This window comes from Anopheles marshallii, chromosome 3, assembly GCF_943734725.1.
Source record: "Anopheles marshallii chromosome 3, idAnoMarsDA_429_01, whole genome shotgun sequence".
NCBI classification, from domain to species: domain Eukaryota; kingdom Metazoa; phylum Arthropoda; class Insecta; order Diptera; family Culicidae; genus Anopheles; species Anopheles marshallii.
The window spans coordinates 57339149-57361095 of NC_071327.1; the positions used below are offsets into that span (position 1 = coordinate 57339149).

At 48.2% G+C, this 21947-nt stretch overlaps 3 protein-coding genes across 3 annotated transcripts; 1 reads left to right on the forward strand and 2 right to left on the reverse strand.

Moving 5' to 3' along the window:
• Window positions 1-535: 535 nt before the first annotated feature.
• On the reverse strand, window positions 536-7068 carry LOC128713584 (cilia- and flagella-associated protein 44). The gene is made up of 10 exons (XM_053808443.1): window positions 6938-7068; window positions 6705-6867; window positions 6330-6639; window positions 4766-6257; window positions 4049-4687; window positions 3879-3986; window positions 3755-3790; window positions 3382-3565; window positions 1622-3325; window positions 536-1558 (listed from the first exon to the last, which is right to left on the reverse strand). Exons 1-10 carry the CDS (start codon window positions 7066-7068, stop codon window positions 536-538), a joined length of 5790 nt encoding a protein of 1929 aa, XP_053664418.1.
• A 5246-nt stretch (window positions 7069-12314) lies between these two features.
• LOC128713530 (zinc finger protein GLI2) lies at window positions 12315-15783 on the forward strand. Its single transcript, XM_053808391.1, has 3 exons — window positions 12315-12970; window positions 14769-15042; window positions 15136-15783. The coding sequence occupies exons 1-3, from the start codon at window positions 12315-12317 to the stop codon at window positions 15781-15783; spliced, it is 1578 nt and encodes a 525-aa protein (XP_053664366.1).
• Window positions 15784-17943: 2160 nt separating this feature from the next.
• On the reverse strand, window positions 17944-18405 carry LOC128712898 (ESX-1 secretion-associated protein EspB-like). The gene has a single exon (XM_053807763.1). The coding sequence runs from the start codon at window positions 18403-18405 to the stop codon at window positions 17944-17946; it is 462 nt and encodes a 153-aa protein (XP_053663738.1).
• Between the last annotated feature and the right edge of the window lie 3542 nt (window positions 18406-21947).

A 21947-nucleotide genomic window follows, 5' to 3' on the forward strand; every position in this document is an offset into this window, starting at 1 on the left:
CCCCCGCTCCTACCCCCCTCTATCACCCAGGACCCTGCGCAGAGGGGGAGGAGGGCGGAACGGATTTGTGCAAAATGTTGTTTACCTCCACCACCATGATAACGGCGTACGCATCTGTGCAGCTGGTTCCATTGTCGGTGGAAAACAGATAGATAACAACACCCCCGGGGCACGGGTTGTCGTCACCCTCGGGGCGCACGCCACGGACGCATGACAATGGTTCGCAAGCCCCCGCACATATGTGCGCACTGTCGCTAAGGGCCACACACCGGTGGAGGGTTTTTTGTTGGTGACGTGCCGTAAACTAGCGATCACACACCCATCCACACGCACACGATATTATGACGGGGGTCAACCCCTCTGTCGATGGGTGTCGATAATCGTGGGCAGATATTTTGCGTACCCGGTCGCACACGTTCCGTACAGCTGATCAATCTACAATCTCTTTATTTCTCTCTTTGTTTATATTCCCCTCCCCCTCTCCACCCCCCGCACCCCTTCCTCCGCTACGTATATTCACCCCCCCAAATAGTACTTATTGCTCGCGAACGCACTGTAGAATGCCCTCGATTACACCCCGTACCAAATCCACCCCGATCTCATCGACCGTATTTTCCTGTGCGTACAGCAGGATCTCCTCGCACATCAACTCCACGTTCACACCGTCCGGATCGATGCCCGGCTTGTGGCGTATGCCGTTGGCAATAAAAGCGATCGTGTCCGGATGGTTCACGTCCGCAATGTGCAGGGTGGCCAACACCTGCTTCATGATGTCCACCAGTATGTTGTGCGAGTAGTTCTGGGATGCCGGGAAGATCATCTCGAGGCTGTTGCTAACAATCTCGCCGAGTATTTCCTTCGTGTCGATATCGTAACCCTCCTTGAACGTGCGAAAGATGCTCTCGATCAGCTCGGCAATAGCCTGCGGCGGGATGGTTATCAGCAGCTCCTCCGGGATGAATGATTTGAAGTTTTCGATGATGTGCGGCAACAGGTCGGATGCGTGCTCGGGTGCGAAGTTGTGTATGATGTTGGACAGATAGTGGGCCAGGTGGTTAACCACGCGCTTGATGTCGGACTGCAGCACGCGCGAACCGAGCTGCTCCACCAGAAAATCATCGATCAGGCTAGAGATCTCGTTGTAGAGGAAGTTGTCCGGTGAGCTGGCCCGGGTGCTGGGCGGTGCCGAGTCCATGACGGCATTGTAGACAGATTCGTCTGCCACTGGGGCAGGTTTCCCGCACACCGGTGGTGGTATTGTGATCTCCACGTCCGGGCTCTCCGCCGACAGCGGTTTGCACTTCATGCTGAGCGTACGGATCTCGCGCTGCAGCGTGTTGATCTGTTCCTTCTGGATCTTGGCGATTTCGCGCAGCTTGCTGAGGTCCTCCGAGTACGTTGGTGGAGGTTGGTTACGACGCTCCAACAGAATCTTCTGATGGGCGAGAGCTTTTACCAGATTGTTGTACTCCTCCTGCAGCACGGTAAGAATGTGCAGCTTCTCCGTCCCCTCCTGTATGACTTTCTTCAACTCCTCCTGCTTGTTGGCGTACAATTTCTGAAAGGGAAAAGGATATCACTAGTTTCACAAACCAAAGCGGGAAGACGTCGAATGCAGTACCTTCAGCTCACGTGAACGCTCCTCGTAGGTTTTCTTCACATCGTCCAGATTGGCCCTCATCTCAAACGTGTACTGGCGCAGTATCGTCTCCTCCAGCTCGTCCAAATCGATCACGCGCCCAAACTTCTTCATCATCGTCTCGTTGATCTCCTCCTTCAGCGACACCAACTGCTGCCGCATGAATTTGATGTCCGTCTTCATGCGTGCGAGATGCACCACATTCACCCGGTGCCTGCGCTTGGTCTCGAGCGTTTCCGCCGCCAGTTGATCGACGCGTGCGTACAGCTTGAGTAACGCTTCCCGGTTGAACAGCAAGCTGTGCTCCACATCGTGGAACTCCGTCTCGATGCGAAAGTACTGCATTTGGTCCATTTTCACTATGACTAGCGTATCGATGTCGTTCAGGCGCCTTTGTTTCTCGCGCCGAAGCTCCAGCAGCTCACCGTTGCGCTGTCTGAGCCGGGTTTCCGCATCGGCCAGGCTGGGCTTCAAGTGTTCCAGCTGCCGATGCACTTCCTTCAGCGTGCGTTCTTCCGCATAGTGACGGCGCTGCAGCTCGAGCTTCTCGTTGCGCAACTGGACGGCTAGGTTGTAGATGTCCGCATCACATCCCGCTGGACATTGGCCAAGGTCGAGAAACACCTTGCTAACCTCGGCGTCGTTCGCATTCTCCAACCCGTCTATATCTTCCGACGAATACTCGGAAGAGGAGTCCGAATCGTTGTCGTTGATTTTGCATGGCTTGAACTTCTTCTTGTAGATGCGCTTCATCACCTTGGCAAACTCGTTATCCAGACAGCTGGAGTTGAAGCGCTGCAGGTTCGAGCGCTGTTCGCGCTGTATTTGTTCCATCTCGAGCTCTATCTGCTCGATCGCCAAGCGTGCATCATGAACTGCCTGCAGCAACTCGTTCCGCTCGATTGTCACCTGTTCCACACCGTTCAGCACGTCGGTTTCGATCTTGCTGAAGTCCTTCAGTATCCAGAGTTCCTGGTAGAGCGTTAGTTGAAAGTTCTCCAACAACTTTGCATCCGTTTCGACCTGCAACCGCTCCTGGGCCAACTTTTCCAGCTCGCGATCGAACTGCTCGATGCGCTTCGTTGCCTTGTCGATGATTTTGTCCTGCTTGAACAGTTTTCGGATCAGACGTAACTCGCGCAGCTCCCTTTCGTGCTTGCTTAAAGTCAGTTTGGCTTGCTCATCTGCCGGAAGCGTTAATCCCAGCACTTCCTTCAGCACCATGTCATGGTTATGTGGCGTTCGTTGCTGAAGTTGGAAGTCGTGCCCAGCACTAAAGTTATGCCGATCCACCTCAAACTTGTACTGATCATCCGCGTATTCCACGGCCAAATCCAGCGTAACGTCCAGCGGAAATTGTTTCCATTTTTCCTCCGGAATTTCCGCGTGAATTTGTTTCAGCTTCGCCCTTTGCTTCGCCATGTATCGCATCAGAGCAACCTTCTTCTCGCGCAGCGCAAACACCCGCGCGTTGTAATCCTTGCGCAAGGTGAACATCTCTTGCCGCACACGCAACAGCTCGTGGTATTTGCCCGTTGCAGTTTCCACCCGCTCCTCGGTGGGCTCGTAATCGGGATCGCTTTTCAGATTATAATCACCGATCGATCCAGCCGCTTCCTTGATGGCTAGATCATCTGCCGGATCGTTTGCGTTCGGGTCCGGTTTGGAGGCTTTATGTTCTTCCCACTGAAAGGGAAGTCGTTTATCTGCGACGGCATTAATGGGGTGTAACGCATGCTTACCTCATGCTGACGTATCGTTTCTTGGTTCTTTCGGTCCCGATACTTGGACAGCAAGCGTCGCATTTTGCTCTCAAGCTTAAAATCGATCGTTGATTGGGACAATCCTTCGAGGAACGATTCCTTACGCTGCAGCTGCGAGTCTTTTCGGCGATCTTTCCGTTTGGTGGAAGATGCCTCGGGAATTCTTCGGAAGAGATGGGGAATTTTAATGCAATATATGCTGAAGCTGTCATAACTCAAGTAAAATTACACAATCATTTCTAATGCATGTGTCTGGAATGTGTCTAATAATGTGTCTGGAGATGGACAAAACAAACCACTCAATCCCGTGCAATCAATCAAACAGTGCATATGAGTATCACTTTTAACAAACCTGTCCTCTGGAGTTTTGCACAGCTCAATGAAGCGGCTTTGCATAACGACAACAACAAAATGTTTCTTTAAAAATGTGTTTAATTGGTTGAGACATTTTACCTCGCTGGGACTATCAGACTTACCGTTTACGTTCCGCCTCCTCTGCAACCAATTTCTCCACCTGCTCTACGATTTGAAAATAATCATCATCAAGCTTCTCGATACGAAAACTTTTCACCGACTGTCCGCTCCTGTTGAATGGAAAATGTGTTTTAAGCGAACCGCTCATTTGATGGCCCCATTCACTACGCACCCTACTGCCAGCACCTCAACCGGATAGCTCTCCAGCGGCTCGAGAAAGAAACGCTGCAGCTTATCAGCCGCAATGCGAACCTTCTCCACATCGAACGCCATTTTGCGGTGCACCAGACCCAATTCGCCCTCTAGCTGCTGGCGCAAATCGTCCATTATGCGTTCGTCTAGCACAAAATCCGTCACCGGAATACGGAACGCTTCCGGCACGGCCCGGTTACGCTCGAGCAGTGCCTCGAAGCGCTGCCGATGCTCGGCAACCGTCCGCAACACGCGCTCCTTGCGATCGGACACGATCTTCGCCAACCGATCACGCTCCTGCTTTGCTTTCTGTTCCTCGAGCGATGGATAGTCCCGCTCGTCGATGTCGAACACACGCTTGACGGATTTTTCCAGCGGTTTGGGCGGTACGGCTTGGTAGGGTTCGCCCTCACCGTACCAGCGATACGCGAACAGATTCCCGTCCGCACCGACGCTGAAGATGTGCGAAAAATCGTAACTAAAGGCGAGCGCGGTAATTCGTCCCGTGCGATTATCATGCATCGGCAGCGTCCAATAATCGCTGAGATCGCGGAAATCACGCTTTGTTCGGTTAACTCTTATCGCACCGTCACCGGTACCGAAAATGGTGTAGTTAGTGCTACAGTTTGCAGTTGAAAAGGGAGGAAGAACACGTCAGAACCCAATTGCCACAATTCCAAGTTAAAGTTAATCTTACTCTCTCAGGTAGCACGTCATCTCGACATCCTCCAGATCAGGGATAAGCGTGCACGATAGGGGATCCTCATCATCAAAGCCATACTCGTAGACGTAGCCAGCGTCATAACCTCCCATTGACAGCCACAGCGTATCGTCGTCCGTATACCGGGCCCACAGTACGGAATTGGGCACCTTGGGAATGTACAGTGGTTCCAGCTCTTCCTCTTCGTCCGAATCGGCCAGGAAGGCTTCTTCGTTGATTTCTGCCTTCGGATTCTCGATCCGCAGACGCTCCAGCGTTTGCTGCTTTTTGGCCCGTTTCTCCTGCTTCCGTTTCTCAATCTCGGCAACGCGCAGATTACGCTTAATCTCCGACTTAACCGACTGAAAGGTAAGTTGTCTGATCTCCACGTGCCGTAGATGGTACGAGATGGTCGTGTAATCCACCGGTGTCTCCGGTAGCTCCACCTCCAGCAGCTGCCCGTGTCTGCAGCCGACGAGAGCAGTGGCGGAGGTGTCCGGCTTCCAGCTTAACGAGGAGACGGCAGACGGTGTATAAACCAGTCCGATCGGTTCCAGCGTCACGTGAGGGTTGCCCTGCACGCACCGGTGCACGAAGATCGTCTTATCTTCCGATCCGGACACGAGAATAGTTTCACGAATGTTTAGCCCCAGTGCGGTGACCGGTTGCGAGTGTGGTTTCAGCAGCTGTATGAGATTAACTCGATTCTCCGGGTATGAAAGATGCCCCTCGTGAAGATTGATCGCGACCGTACGAAGAAATCCATCAGCAAAGCCAAGCACCAGGATGGCACCGGTTGGATCAAGCGTCGGTGGTAACCAGATCATCGTTTGGCCGGCACACTGGAACCGATGGCTGAGCAGGAGTTCCCGCTTTCCGTACTCATAGACACATAGCATCCCGTCCACACCGAGCGTCGCCACATGGCTGGAGACAGGGCTGGCCTGCACGGATACGATTGCACCGGCGTGACACTTGAACAGCTGTTGCGGAGGTTCAGTGTGGTGCGCCGGGGTGAGATCACACAACCAGATGCCACCACTTCCATCCTGGGCATACCACTGGAAGTCACCGTGCCGGCGCACCAAACACATAAGCTCCGCCCCGATCCTAAACTCCATGATCGGCTCAATCTCCACAAACCGATCATCGTCGGGTGGATCGGCCAGCTCCACCGTTTCCCAGAACCACACCCTGATGCGACCATCCAGCCCGGCAGTCATGACTTCGCCATCGCGCATAAGAATTTGCGTAATCGGACCGTCGTGGCAAGGTTTGCGGGCTTTCCGGCATACCTCCAACTTGATCAAACCGGCCTCCCACACCAGCACGTTGCCCCACTGGCAGCCGGAAAGCACTTTCTCGTCGGGCAGCGGCAAAATACCCACAATGTCTGATATCTCGGTCTTGCCGAAACGCCCCAGCTCTCCCTGGAGCTTCAATCCGGTGAACGTGCTAGACATCTTCCAGAATTTAATATGCCCAAGACCTGCCCCAAGCATCCAAACGATACTGGTGGATTAGAACATTGAACAGCCGGTAGAAGCGGCGTAATACTCACCGCATGTGGTGATGTGTCCCGGAACACTCGGCGAGAACATCACGTTCAGCACATCGTTGGAGAAGGATTTGCAGCGCAGAATTATTTCGCCCTCGCCCCAATTCCACACCGTGAGCATATAGTCCGGCTCGATGCCTTGCGATATTAGCAGCTTACCGTCGACGGTGTAGTCAATGCGGGAATAGCCACTCGTCGTACCACCAGCCAGCAGATTAACCACGGTCATCTCAGGATACTGGTAAATGATGATGGGCGGATCGAGCCCATTCTCGCCGACAGTGAGATGCACAAACTCTTCACACGGGTTGGTCTGCAAACGATGCAGCGCGATGCATTGTTAGTGGAGGTAAACAACCGCGTTGCCATCATAGTTACCGTAAGGCAGCCGATTCCACCACCGGTGGAGCTGCGGCGTGTCGTGACGGTACGTGTTGCCACGTCGAAGAAATGAATCAGATTTCCCGATGCAAACACCAGCACGTTTTCAGCAATTTTGCACAGATTAAAGTAGCGTTTGCAGTCGTATCCGTACGAGTAGCTAGTGTTGGGGCGGCAGAATGCATGCGTGAATGTTGTTGCCGAAATGATATCGGCTGCGAGTCACTTACTCAAACTCCAGCAGTTCGTTCGGAATCGTACAGGACGAATTACGGATCGGTTTGGATATGAGCGATTTCCCATCGTAGCGTCCTGTATTGTATGCGGAACGTTCGGATGACGCTGCGCGTTGTTGGTCCATTGCTTTCCAAGGTTTGTTATACACTGACGGTGGTAATGTGTCGAAGGCTACCAAGAATCTGCATTACATTTGGGAACCAACTGTTTGGTTGCTAATACACGTAGGCGGGCGAGTGGTAACCATGGAAATCTCTAGCAACCAAGGAAGAATGTTCGGTTTAACATAACCTTGTTGGCATTGATAAACTAGCTACTAATAAGGCCAAAACCAAATTAACTTCAGAGCGCCTAAAGTTATGCAATTTGGGTGACAAAGTAATCTGGATATAGTTGTGTACAATTTTATTGCTTTCTTAATGTTATTTTTAAATATTTATTTGGAATATTCCTTTTTTTGTCTTTCACAAACTTTTGAGATAATAAATCTTTGTAAAATTTACCCTAATAAACAGATTAAATGCAATCTCAATCCCTATTTCAAATCGGTCGATGCACCGTGACATTGGTCTCTCCATTCGCAACTCAATCAAACAAACAAAATACTTCCCCTCCTGGCACCTTGGTTTATTGCCACCCCCTGATCGATAAACCCCGCCCAGCAGCATACCTTTACGTGGCTGATGAAACATCACGCGCCAATTTCACCACATGCGTCTGATAAGACGCGTTACAGCTGTTCTGCCTTGTTTTGATCGACCGGGTCCAAGGTGCTAGAAGCATCGTGACACTATCAAAAAAAAGGGTTCCATCGCGTTCAGAACGAGCGACAAGCTTGATCAGTTTCGGAAATTACCCTGTTGGAGGGCACAGGGTACCATATCAGTCACCTCAAGCCGTATGCCCCAGGCAACCGACACGAACCGGATTCGTGTTCAGCATGCGCCTGGGATTGGGGCTGGGCTTAGCAGTTATTTTCGGACTTCCCGAACAGCGTCAGCATAAGGGGAGAGATAATTAATCGACGTCCCTGGACCTAGACGCGGCAGGTAGACTGTTGCCGAAACGGTCGATTAAAGCTGAGCGAGGGCAAAGGGCGCAGAATTCGGGAGGGTAACCGGCGTTACGGTTTCGGCCGCGAATCTTTCCTGGCGGTTGCACTTTGATGCATTCGCTCTAAGTAGGACAAACCGCTTGTGGCCCTTGGACAGCGTGTTAGCGATAAGAGCGGGCTGCGCATAAGCGGATCGCCCAACGACTGTGTCATAGCCGGCGGCGATCGAATCCGGTTTGGGGCGGTTTGGTTTTTTTGATAACCCCGAGGGTTAATTTCCCCCTCACCGGGTGGATTGGTTGTTCGCGTCAATGAGTCGTGACAGGTTTGATGTGTGTATTACATCTAACTCAGACCATTCATTTACGATACGGCAAGGGGTAGAATCGCGTATTTGTGGCCTCTCAGAACGTGCCTCAATGCACTGGAGTCTAGGTGCGCAATTCCAACAAGTTCCTGTGCCATCCGCATGATCACTTGTGGGTGATGTAATGTGCGTTCAATATTGCCACAAAAACTTTCACCCCGAAAATCCCATCCAAAGTCCAAACCGTCTCGGCGGGGGCACTGGCAACCGAGCGGCTTCAATTGTAGTGAAAACAAAAAATGTGTCCCCACCTCTCTGAAGGCAACATTCACCCTCCACCGTTGCAGGAATCACGGCACCCCGAACCTCGGAGCCCTGGATGGGTTGTTTCCGTAATTGACGGAATATTGCTCGCGATAAGAATGGGTGCGAGATTCATAGCGGGAGGAAAAGCATGCTAATCGTCGGTGCCGAACCGCCACAAACCGGTTACATCCGTGGCCGAGTGCTTCAGCAATCCGGTACGGTTTAAGGCTTTATCAGCTGTACTGTGCTCCAGACGCGATAAGCGCGCAACTTGCTTCATGGGTTGAGATGACACAAAAGCGACACACAGCACAGCAATTCCCGGAGGGGCCGTTTGGCCGATTGGCCGAATGGAGTGGCAAGTCCAAAAAGAGTACACCAACAGCCATCTAAGAGAGGACTTTTGAAGTGGAAATCCGCAAAGGAAGTTAAGCATTAAGGTACGAGTTACGTGACACAAGATACCTGTGGTTAGCTGGCACTCGAAAGCGTCTTACCCTGGAACAGTACTTATACATGAACCACTGTCCAGTGTCGGTTTGGTGGTTGTACCACTAACGACCTAAGTGACCGATTCGTACCTTTAAACACACAAAAACCTTTCACACACACACACACACTAGCTACGTCATAGATAGCGGATTGCAGCGAAGATGCCCCCGGGTAGCTTGTTTCGATCTTATCAAATGCACTACCGTGCACGTCTGGGTGGCGCACGTTATCAAGAAGCGCCCCCGGGATGCCCGATGAAAGTCAATATTTGCAATGCTAAGAATTTATTGTCGGACAAAACAAAATGTAAGGTTAGGTTGCGGGAGAGCACACGCCCGATCGGAAAGCCTGACTCCACTTCTTGGTGCCCGGGTTGGAGGGTCGGGGGGAGGGGTACAGTGGTCGTACCCGAAATGATGCGTAGTACATGTGCGTCGGTGTGGCCGAACCGGAGATGCCCTTTGGCGGGGAACCCAGACGGACGACCCTGAGCCGCATAATGGCGTTGTAGCGCATGTGACGACCCGGTGGCTAAACAGGATCGATGCACTGCTCGAACTGTTTGGGGCGCCGTGGGGACGCCTTCGTGAACCGGTTCGTACAGGATTTCCACGTACCAGTGAGCATAGTCTAGCGATCGTACAAGGAAACTGGTAAGAACCGCCTCGCCAGCCAGGGGATTGATTCCATTGGTGTGCCGGCTATTGGTGGGAATCCCACCGTTACGCTATGTCACGGCATTACAGAAGAAGAATCCACTCACTGCGTAACACTCGACAGTGGGCAACCGTTGTCGTGTTCTTTCTTCGTTAGTGGTCGCCTATTAAAGTTATACGTAATATGTGAACACAACAACAGATGTGAAGACAACGGCACTGGTATGTCTAGACGATGAGATACCGATACAAACAATTATGTCGATCCTGTACTGATGAGATATTATGCTTTGATTGTGCGGTCTGGGTTTTTTTTTTTTGCTATCCTTTGTTTTTGTTTTTGAGTGAATTAAATTCTATTGCGATGAATATATGATAACATTCTATTGAGATGAAAACTATTGGACTTATGCCAGTCTAATGTAATTATCATCTGTTTTCCATCTCCTTCTGCTTCATTTCCTCCCTCTTCTTCTTTTCCTTTTTTCGTCTTGCTTTCTTCTTCTTTGTTCACCTTTTTTTCTCGTTTTCTTTTCCTTTTCTCGTTGTTTTTCTTCCCATGATTCTTCTTTTTATTTTTCGTCTTCTTATTTTTTATCCTTCTTTTACTTCTTCTTGCCTTCATCTTATTCTTCTTTTTCTTCTCACCGGTTTTCTCTTTTTCTCTTACTTTTATCGTTCTTTTTCTTCACTTGATTCTTCTTTTTATTTTCTTCTTCTCTCCTTATTTTTCTTCTTCCTCTTTTTCTTTTTCTACTTCTTGCTCTTCTTTTTATTATTCTTCATTTTCTTCTTCCTATTGTGTGGGACACTACCAATTGTGACTAAGGAGCTCTTACGTCCTCTGTAACGTTCGACGGTACATTCACTCGAGTACATGGCTTTCGACATGGCTCATGTATCAAAAGTCCTGCAATTTTCTCAAAGTTATGCCTTGCTGGATGTCACCTTAAGGAGCCCAATAACGAATACATTAGGCAGGGTGTTGGAAGCATTAAATGGATCAATTCTATATTTGGCAATTAGATGCGGGTTAACTGACCAACTGAACTTCGGAAGTTAGTAGAATTCTATGACATCTCAAATATCTTCGCGGACTTTGGGGACTCATAGAATTTAATGGGGTTTTTTTGCAGAACTTAGAAACTAATCCCTCATGAAGAACTTCCAAGAAGAAAGTAGAAACACCGTGCGCCTCCATCTTATCTCACTAGTCACACACTAGTTTCCTTTCTTTCCTGACAAGCTGTAACGATACGAAAATATCCACTTCCTCCCTCTCCCCCCACCCCCTCTTCTCCTCTCCAAATATCCATTGCTTGTCACCTGCAACCCACTTGGCCTAGGGACGATAGCGAACCGATGCCCTCGAAGATGTCATCGCCGCTTTATCGACGCGTCCGGATTTGTCAAGCGTCTCAAGTACGGTTTGCCACCTGCTGGGACAACCAATACCACCCCGAGAACTGTCCTTCCCTTCCATGCCGCAGTTCCGAATTGTGATAATGCCGCAGTCATGTGCGGTATCAGACACACCGTGAAAGGGCGTTTTTCGTGTTCCAGACCTACTTCAACGTGCTACGAATGACGCTCCCGTATTATGAGACTCAGAAACGGCCTTCGAACAGGGACACCACCACACACGCACATCCCGTCGTCACGCCGACAGATAGGAACGATCTGCCCGTTTCCATTCCCGATGCCCCCCCGTCCCTCGTTTGGGCCCAAAATCTCTGTCACCCGGTGGGTGTTCGGCGCCCCTACTGGGGTGTGGTGGCGGTGGCACTAGCACTCACCCGCCAACCCACCCGAGACACTGATAAGACGGTTTCGTACCGTGCCGTAAGTCGCTGACCGAAAGCAACCCTCGTGTTGGTGGTAAGCGCGCTCGTACATTCGTTTTAGTCGCGCGTTAAAATGTGTTCCGGTTAGGTGGGGGGCTTTTAGTCAGCATCTCGAACTCGCACCGCTCGGACCACGGACCGCGCAGGTTCGCAACAACAACAACAACAACAACAACGAAAAAGGTCGCGCGTGGTTGAGTGCCGTTGATAATAAGTGACGATCCAGCGGGTCCCGGATCGGATTGCGCCATTGCCTTTGCCCAGTCGGCCTCAGTTTCTGCTCATCCGTCCATGTTGTGTGAGCCTTTTAGCGGTTAGTTGGCAGGAAAGTAGCAAAAACGCCGTGTGTGTTTGTGAGGAGAGAGAGAATAGATTTCAACAATGATACCATCCTGCTAGTGTGTGCGATCTTGGCGCAGCGTTACAGGACTGTTGTTGAGCGTGTGTGGTGTCCTTATGGTGCTCCGTGTATCTTGGCCACTGGTAACTCACTAGCGTGTATTCGTGTGTTTGTGCATGTATGCAAATAAGCTGTAGCTAGCGGAATGAGTAGTAATTAACACGTTAAGATAAGCGGCAAGTGACAGTGCGACAGTGCCGACTGTGCTCACTTAACCAAAGAACTAAACCTTAAATGACATAAATGAAATAAAGGCATATAAGCAACACCAACGACGAAACACAACAAAAAAAACTCATATCGCGCCGAGCATGCTGATCAACAAAGAAACCATTCCGTACAGGATGGGTCTGCAGCCCTTCTACTACTACCAGTCGTCGCCCCCGGTACCGAATGAGCGGCTAGGAAGTGCCTACCATCCCATTACGCCACCGTACTATCACCCGTACGACTTCATCCTGCCGATGCAATCGCCCCCAAGTTCGAGGGCTGCGGCTGCGGTTGCAGCGGTAGCAGCCGCCGCCGGTGTCCCGGTACCCACCGATCCGATCCGACTCCGGTCACCGGCATCGTCGGCCGCCTCGTCGCCCTCCTCGGCGTCGGCTTCGCCACTGTACTTTTACATGAACGGGCGCACAGCCGGTAGCGCCCCGAACAACGGTACCGCCACCGGTGCCGCCACTACCTCCGGCAAGGATCAGCTGGCGGCAGGACCGCTGTCACCACCGCATACGCCGCCTCTGCGCGATCGTACACCGAGTCCCACCGGTACCGGTCGGTACGGGCTCTCGACGCTGGGTGATTTGGCGCTCGGTTCCGGTACCAACACCACCGCACCGCGCAATTCCGTCATTATGAAGGTGCAGAATCAGCAGGTGGTTCCGATACAGCGCGAAACCGATGCCAGCTCACCGTCCGAGACGGAAACGGTCGAGGAGTTTATCTGCCGCTGGGAAAACTGTTACTGGTAAGCGGACATTTTGCATTACTTCAAGTTGAATCGTTAATTATGTAAGGAACGGAGGAAAGGAGAAGCACATTTGAAACATCTCGTGTAGTAACTGGTATTTGCAGCTAGATGGCGCTGTTATTCCGGTTAGTAATTTTTAGAGCGAAACGAACGAGTATTTGATTTTCAAATTATTTTTTATCGCTTTATAAGCGCTATGTGAGATTGTTTTATAACTTTAACAAACATCAGTATTTTAAGTGTCTTTTGAAGAATTGTTTGTTCATTTCTGTTTGCGTATGTCCCACCAGACACCAGATGGCGCTAAAAAGTGCCCAAAGAATTTAGCGAAATTGATACGTCAAGACAAATTCAAATAGATCATGTCGTAAATGATGTTTTAAACAACATTTTCGAAATAAATATTGCCCCGTAGTAAGCAACAGCCCCGGCACTTTAAACACTTCCATACATATTTTTCCATGATATAACAAAAAGGGAAGAGAACGAACTAGCCCGGTACGTTATCTTATTCCTCACCGTGGCTCATAAGATTGTCGCGAGATATAACCGAGCGAGACGGACCGAGTGGTGGCGCATTCATCCGCTTATCCACCACGTAAAACAAACAGACCACTTCCCGTTCCAGACTCCGGCCGTTCTGTAACCCAACGGTACACGTTTTCTGGTGTACCGTGTGCAGATGTCAGTTAGCGCCAGCGAGCAACGTTAGCCTGCGCTGTGAATGTCTGTACTCAACAAGAGGTAGACGGCGGAGATGCTAGATGCCACTAGCAGTGACCAGTCGGACAGTGCTCTCTGGTCAATGTAGGATAGTTTCAATATGGAGTTGAGGAAGAAGAAATGTGTGATTAAAAAAAAAGAAGCAGATCCGGTTTGCAACATCTCTCCAAAATCAATGCAATACGATTTGTTGACTTTGAATTTTAACGAACCAAACTTAAACCGAATTTGCGAACGATAGAAGTTAGAACTCCAGAATGCTCCGATTAAAAATCCCCGAAAAGGGCTTATCAACAAGACACGAAGCACTTGCCTGTGTGTGCGTGCAGATTAAGTCGCAAAGAAGCTCTCGACGCATCTTCGTTGCGATCATCAGCCGTAGCGTGACTGATAAATGCGTTAATACAGCCATGCCACAATTCCTGGAATACCAACGGTACAGCTTGTCCAACCCGTGACGTTTGGTTGCTATTTTGAGTGATTTTGTTATTGCTCCAGAAGCATGCGAACAGGGCCACCATCACGGCAAACACACAAACGCACACCGGATGATAAGAATGGTTTCGCAACATTGAAATAATTTCCACCATGGCGGATTTTTTCGGTTGTTGTTGGTTTTGTGGAGAAAATGTTGTTGTTTGTCACACTTTTTGCGCGTGCACGTGGGAGGAAGTGAGGGACCGGAATGCTAAGTCTATTTCCGGTTGCAGCGATCGAATAGTCCGATAGGGTGGGCAACACCCTTTCGCAAAGGCGCTGTCTTCGTTGGCTAGATTACCGAACGGCAAGCCCTCGTGGTCTACCGATGCCGGCAATGGGTGGAAGATAATGATCGCATAATCGAAAAGTGGGCCGCATTGGTCGTTCCGGTGGTCCCCTGCCAAACGACGCCGATGGTGGTCGATATCTTATCGGGTGGGTCACATCTACGTGACGGGTTTTTTTGCTGTCCTTCCCTCGCTTTTCAGCCCCTCGGCTCGATCGTGCAAGAAACTCCGTACTACTGTACTAATGTACTCGTGTACTAATAGACGAACACCTCCATTTTCTTTCGCCTCTTTTCCACCGGCAGTGTGTTCTTCAAGCTGGAGGATTTAGCAAGTCACGTTACACAGAAGCACGCGGTCATTGGGCTGGATGGTTTGTATTACTGCCGCTGGGAGCGCTGCCTGCGCCAGGACCGTGGGTTTAACGCGCGCTACAAGATGCTCGTGCACGTGCGCACACACACCAAGGAGAAACCGCACCAGTGCGGCAAGTGTGGCAAATGTTTTTCACGCGCGGAAAACCTGAAGATCCATCTGCGGTCCCACTCGGGCGAAAAGCCGTACGTTTGCCCGGTGGAGGTAAGTGTAACCGCTCGTGCATTCCTGTTGTTTGTTTCGTTGCTAACGGTTTGTTGGTTTTTTGCTTTCTTCTTTCTACAAACCCTTGTGTAGGGATTTAACAAAGCTTACTCGAACTCGTCGGATCGGTTTAAGCATACGCGAACGCACTCGAACGACAAACCGTACGTTTGCAAGGTGCCGGGATGTAACAAGCGTTACACCGATCCCTCCTCATTGCGCAAGCACGTGAAAACGTTCAAGCACACCAGCAACCAGAGCCGTTCGCCCCTGCTGTCGGATGTGTACTGCATGGAGTACGAAAGCTTCTCGCAGGACAGCACCCATTCGGATGCGGCTGGCTCGTATCCGGACTACGATTCCGAGGACAATGGCGCACTGATCGATGTGGTCCGGTGCGATGAGGAGGCACGGCTCTATCCGGAGTATTCGTATCACCGATTGGAGACCTGCGAACATCCGGGCTGTCAGGAGTCGGTGAACAGTTCGCACGGTGGAAATTATTGGAACCGCGATCAACCGAACGATCGACGCGTGCTGGACGTGCCGGAGCCACGAACCGAGGGCGCGATGATGGAACCGCATCCCGTACCATGGGACGGTCCGGTGCTGGGAGGGGTCCCGATTGAAGATGACGAATTGTACAGGACCGTGGGTGAGCATTCCGGGCACCCGAAGGTGCCCCGTATGCTCAAGATGGACGTGGACAGTCCGCTCGATCTCAGTATACATCACCGATGAAAGTATGCACGATGTTTTTTTTTTATTTTCGCAAATCACAAACCACCCAAAAACCCTTACCAAAACCAAACCAAACAAGCAAACCAGCTACTCCCCCTTTCCATTCCCACACACACACACTCGTCCTTTACCCATTTTCCGATCCTGCTCTTTCCCCCGCTTGAGCCCCCTGTTTCCTTGAAACAAACATTTTAAACTGTGTTCTGCAACGCAACTGATGGATTTTGTAGTCTGTAAGTGAAACAATTTTTTTATTACTTTAATATTTTACACACACGCAAAACGCGCATACTATCTATCGCAAGATTATCTTTATTACAACGCGCCACAACGCGCACAAGCAAGCTAACATATCTTTAATGTAACGATACGATCGAACTACTACTATTATGTGCTGCAAATGTTTTAAACTTTATGCACAGCTCCCAACAACAACAATATGGTGCACAGGGAGAATAGTAGAACGGTGCTAAAAACGGTTTTGTGATTTGGATGTGAGTGTTAGGAAGGGATGTGTTGGGACGCGGCCCGGGGTAGTACAGTGGTTGAGGATTTTTCACAAAACAGGACTGGTATCCTGTTCGAACTAACTATCCCAACTAACTGTTCGGGTTATTGCAAGCGAAGGAAAGCTAGTAATCGCAAGCCTCAGAACCTCCAAGGTTGTAGTGCCACAAAGAAAGTGAACAATGGAAGCGAATAATAGAGTTAGGCTCTAAGATTTAAGAATGTGTTTGGGTTAGTGGAGGTGTAGCGGAAGCTGCCTCAGAATGTCGAAAAGAGCAGATGCGTCGAATGGATGGAAAACAACCTACAAATAGTGTCAATGACAAGGAAGACAGAAGCAGCAGTGAAAAGGAAGAGAAAGTAAGAGGAAAGTGCAAAGAGGAAGTACAATTATAGAACAAAACCAAACCCTGTGGTGTGTATTGAAACTCAATTTCTTTTAACTAATGCACGGTGTGTGCAGCAATGGAATATAAAACAAATACACGAAAGTGTTTCGGAAATGGTGCTGGTGTAAAACTTTCGTTTCGAGTCATTGTTTGAATGAGAACTGAATGGACAATTGCATCACTTTATGCCGAATGTTTGGGGCTACGGTAACCAACAATCAATTTTCTATTTCTTGTATCTATTTGCTCCAATTTATTTGCTTGTGTCTTTTACTATTCAATATTCATTTTTTATGTTAATTCTCCAACATTCTTCGTCTAAATCTAACCGAATTATACAAAATTGTGGATGTACAGCTATTTGCTATAGGAAAAACCTACTGATTTGAACGATGAAGAATAGAATAGCAAAATGCTAATGAACTGTTTTTTTTATGTTCTTTACGAAAATTACAAATTTTTTCATACGATCTAGTAAAACAGTAGTGAAAATGTGTGACTTACACATGCGAATTACATCATGCACGATTTTCAACGCCTGACAGTATGCAATCATTGAACATAAAACCGCTCCCACTGATTCTCGAAATGTGCAGAATATTGTTGGACATATTTTGGCATATTGTGGTCAGAAGTTTGGAAAAAACTTATTAAATACTGATATTTTCTCCATTTATTTTTCACAAACATTATTTGTTACAGAAGGCAAACTGCTTAGCAACCTTGAAAATGTATGTTTTGCTTTCTCTAAACCTTTGATCATTCGATTTAATTTTAGGGGTGCCTCGAGTACGTGAGTGTTGTCACAATAAAAAATAATGGTTCAAGTTCACTAATTCCCATTGCATCCGGTGCGGCAGGAAAACAAAACAGGCAAGTAAATAAACAACAGGTCCCACGGTTCAACCAACACAGTTCAACGGTTTAATCAAACCCTCCTCATTGGTGAAACCTATGACCGGGGTGAGCCCCCATCTATGTTCATGCGCCTCCATCTGGCATCAGATAAGTCAACAAGCTGCAGATAGTCGGTTTGCTGTAAAAAAGCAGGCCAAATATAATTAGACATCCAGTGTTGAATTGATCCCGCAGTGCACGGTAAACAACCATGATCCGAAGCATTTGTTGTTGCATTTATCAGTCACATGCAGTGCCAAAATAAATGTTTCTTTTCCATTTTGTTCGGCTGGCGCTTAAAACCACAATCATTGGGAAGTTCAAAACAGTTTTATTGATATGTTTAGCTGGGTGTTTAAAAACAAAACTACGTCTGAGGTTTTGACCCAATGGGAAAGGAAGGTAGACTGGGTGGTCCACCACCTCCACCACCGATGTTTCCACCGCCACCCCCTAGTGCCCCTATAACGGAACCAAGCATGCCCGGATTGAAGGGTGTAATGATGGCTTGAAAAGCTCCCAGTATCAACGCGGACTGAGGCGTTGCCGGAGCGCCCGCTGGTTGCCCGCCGGGTACTAGTTCCGGTAGACCGCCTCCACCCAGCAGACCGGTTGCTCCACCAAGCGGCTGAGATTCCGTCGAGGAAGGTTTAGCGCTGGCAGTTGTCGTCGGAAGCGTAGGTCGAACATCAAACGGTCCTGCACGTGCATCCAGCTCACTATCGTTGACCGGTAATTCCACTGTTTCTTCCGGCGCCGCACCAACAGTATGTTGCGAATGGAACCACACGAGCAGCACAGTTGTGCAGATTATTTTTCGCTGGTTCATGTTTGTGCGAGGAACAAGTTCTCGAAGTTGGTGGTGCAACCCAAGTACGGACCGCGGTTTGTGTGACTTCTCCACAACGAGCACAACGAAAGACTATTTAAATTCGAGACTTGCATGACCGTGTGCATGGCGGTGGTTGCACTCCCGGCGGGAACCATCTAATGTCGCTGAAATAATTAGACGCCAGTGGTTGTGATAAGCTCGCCGGTCTGTTAGTATTATTCAATTAACATGCGTTATGCTGGCCCGCAAGCAAACCTGCTCGACCGGGAAGCGGTTGTTTGGAAAGTTATGAGCTGTGATACGATTATCAACACGGTGCAACCTACTGTTTGTTGCTTTAGTTTTACTTTTTTGCTAAATCCAACGGAAATCGTTAAATTGAACGATGTGTACTGGTGGTGTTATTCAATGCAAATCGGGCAGGAAAGTACAAACGAGCGCGATTCTGGAATTTATACGTTTGTACCACGATACTAAAAGGTTCGTTGTTTACAACGTCATTGTTCATCAGTAAGATTGTAATGGCCAGCTGATTTTGTCCACGAACTGCGGATTTCTAGACCTCCACAGCAAGGGTGCGAGACTGACAAATCACATTAAAATTTTAGAGCCGAGACACATGGAAAAGTGGCTCATTGAACCCTGTAATAGCAAATGGCGCCTAGAGTTAGGCAATCTTTTGTTCCAATTGTAGGGAGGAATTTGTAAAACGTGTTTTTGAGGTATTCAGGGACGAGAAACCTTTTTGCAGATTGTAATAATACAATTAAATTTGTATTCAAATAAATTTTTAGCTTAACAAATTGGTCATGGAACAAAACTCCATTTACAAAAATGAGAGCGATTGTTCATATTTAAACGTCCATATTCGACAAAGAATTTGAATCTGTTCAAGAAAACATTTTGAATTTAGAAATTTGGGAACTTTTTTTTCAAATAATAATCATGGAATGACACGAAACTTTGTTGCACAGATATTTTATTGCTTCTTATTAAAGTTATCTATAATCTTTATCACAACTTAAAGCTTTGAACAATCGAATCTGTAAAACTTCTGATTTTTGACAAATTAGGTGCTCATGTTTTCGATTCGATTTTAACTTGAATTTGCAAACTACAAAACACAACAAAATCGACCAAAATCGACTAATGAGGAGTGTCCGGTGCTTAAGATACTTTAAAATTACCATCTGATATCACTAATAACAATGAACCACTTATTATAAATAAATGATATATTAACTAGTGCGATATAAACAGCATTTTAGGAAATAACTTAATTAGTAGTTATTGCTGAATTGATATTAATTACGAATAATTAAATAGTAAGTAATTACTAGAAAAATTACTAGTAACAGAAGACTAATTGTGTGTATGAAATTGCGTATACTAGGATATTATTAGTTAATGTTGTTTATAGAAAAAAACAAAAAAAAAGCAAATAAATTCCACATGCATAAACTTGATGCACTTTTACCATAATTGAATGTCCATCATTTACTGATGAATAGCAAACAATTTGCCCACAATTCATAACTCTCGAGCTTCGAGCAACTCAATTTATTGCTCATAAATCCATACACGTTTGTGCCGTTCCTCGTTTCGATTGATCGATTTGTCTTGATCCGAAAAGTCTCCGGCCAGCCGAACCGGCATTAAATATTGCGTTCTGATGAAGTTGTGTTTATGAAATAAAAATTAAATCAACTTCACGTACGTCCTGCCTGCCGGGCAAACCCTACACCGGTGGCCCGGCGTTTTGAGCGCTTGATTAAACTTCAACAGGTTTTTAATTGACGTTATGGCCAGTGTCGGTTCGCATGAATTGAAACACAACATAAAAAAAACACACACTCACATCTGTGTCAGCATCCCCATATGCATGACCCGGCCTGAAGCTAGATGCGTTCTATGAAGGATTTACGGGGTACGTCTGCGTCCGTCTGCTTCGTGATTGCAGTGAAATAAAAGCATCAACAGTCAAAAAACAAAAAAAAAGGAAACGCTCCCAAAGCAAACATCCAAATTCAGGACGGACTTCGGAAAATAAAACCCCGAGAGGGAATGAACGTTACGGCGGGAATCGAGCTATAGGAAATGACGCACACAGACGGAAACTGAGCGTGCGGGTGAAGGAAAGGATTTTGGGCGAGCGAGAGGCAAAGTTTGATTTAACATTTTTGCCTGCACCGATCCAATATTTGCATTCCCAGTCAATGGTGCCGGCGTGTTGATATTGCGCTCACTCCGTACTCCGCGCGGTTTATTTAACGTAACGAAACATTGTGCAACAAAGCAAAGCAAAAATAAGCAAGAAAAAAATCATACACCATCGAGAGGAATGCAGTGGGAAAATATTGGCCCGGGTGGAAAAGTGCGCGACAAAAACGGACAAAACGTTTCCTCTGCCGCTGTCGGGGGGGATCGTCACGGGACTGTGTAACTCCGGGGCTAATTTCCACTGACCGGCATGTAGACAAACCGGACGGAGTAATAATAAAGCCTTCCACTTTTTTGCCAAAGCTTCTGTCAGCGGACCCACGGCACGAAGTTCGTAAAAGTCCAGAACGCACGGAACTGGGAATGCTGGAAAACCCGCGCTGGGCGCTTTCATTTGCAGCCAGCCAGACAGCCCCATGCCCATGGTAGTGCGACTACCGCACCGATTAACTCCGACTGGGAATGCAAAACGGCACGGATGCAAATCAGCCAGCCTTACGGGTGAGCAGGAGAGTTTTCATTATCGTGCACGTTCCCTGGTGTCTCCCGGTGTCTCACCGTGCCGACGGTATCTTGCCGTTTCCGGCCAGCGTCCAATGCCAGACACTTCGTGTCCCACACTGCCAGTGGCATTGGAGAAGGTGAAATAAACGAATTTTAAATTTTCGACGACGGTTGTATGCAAAAGCGGGAAAGGATCTCGTTTACAGACACTTCGATGCGCTATACCGTTCAACCGTTCCACCGTTACATACAGCCATACACATCCGATCCAGACCGTGTACGAAGGCGAGTAAAATTGCAAACTTGAAAGCAAAACAAAAAATAATAGAGAGAGAAAATCGTTTTCTTTTTTTTGGGAGGGAAAAACAAATCAAGAGACACTCTTTGTAGTACGATACACTACAAGGATGTGCTGTTTTGCTTTGTTATTGCCGCACAGAATAATAGTGAAACGAGGAAGTGAACCAGAGCCACTCATTTATCATGTGTATGTGTGGCTGGGTTTATAACGTCCCCCCGAAAAAGCTTGTGGGACTTTGTTTCCTTATCCCACCGCATCTTGATGAGCTTTGGTTGTATGCTGATCGTTTTTGACCAGCAATAAAGTTTAGGCAGACATTGCCACGGCAGTAAAATTGTACTGTGGCGAGACGGTTGAAGCATGAGCAGTGACCAATTCTTCTCACTTGTGTGCACTATGGGAAAGCTTAGCAAAAGATGTGGTTAGATGTGGTTTGAAACATAAATTTATTTTATTTGCTTTATTTTATGTGGTAATTTTATTTATTGGGATGGCCCAAAGGGTGTGTTTGAAG

Coding starts and splice junctions, on each gene's coding strand:
- LOC128712898 (XM_053807763.1), bottom strand. CDS start 18,405: ATGAACCAGCGAAAAATAATCTGCACAACTGTGCTGCTCGTGTGGTTC.
- LOC128713530 (XM_053808391.1), top strand. CDS start 12,315: ATGCTGATCAACAAAGAAACCATTCCGTACAGGATGGGTCTGCAGCCC. Junction 12,971..14,768: donor CGCTGGGAAAACTGTTACTG/GTAAGCGGACAT, acceptor TTCCACCGGCAG/TGTGTTCTTCAAGCTGGAGG. Junction 15,043..15,135: donor CGTACGTTTGCCCGGTGGAG/GTAAGTGTAACC, acceptor ACCCTTGTGTAG/GGATTTAACAAAGCTTACTC.
- LOC128713584 (XM_053808443.1), bottom strand. CDS start 7,068: ATGGACCAACAACGCGCAGCGTCATCCGAACGTTCCGCATACAATACA. Junction 3,791..3,878: donor GAGGAGGCGGAACGTAAACG/GTAAGTCTGATA, acceptor CGTTATGCAAAG/CCGCTTCATTGAGCTGTGCA. Junction 3,566..3,754: donor TGCAAAACTCCAGAGGACAG/GTTTGTTAAAAG, acceptor TCTCTTCCGAAG/AATTCCCGAGGCATCTTCCA.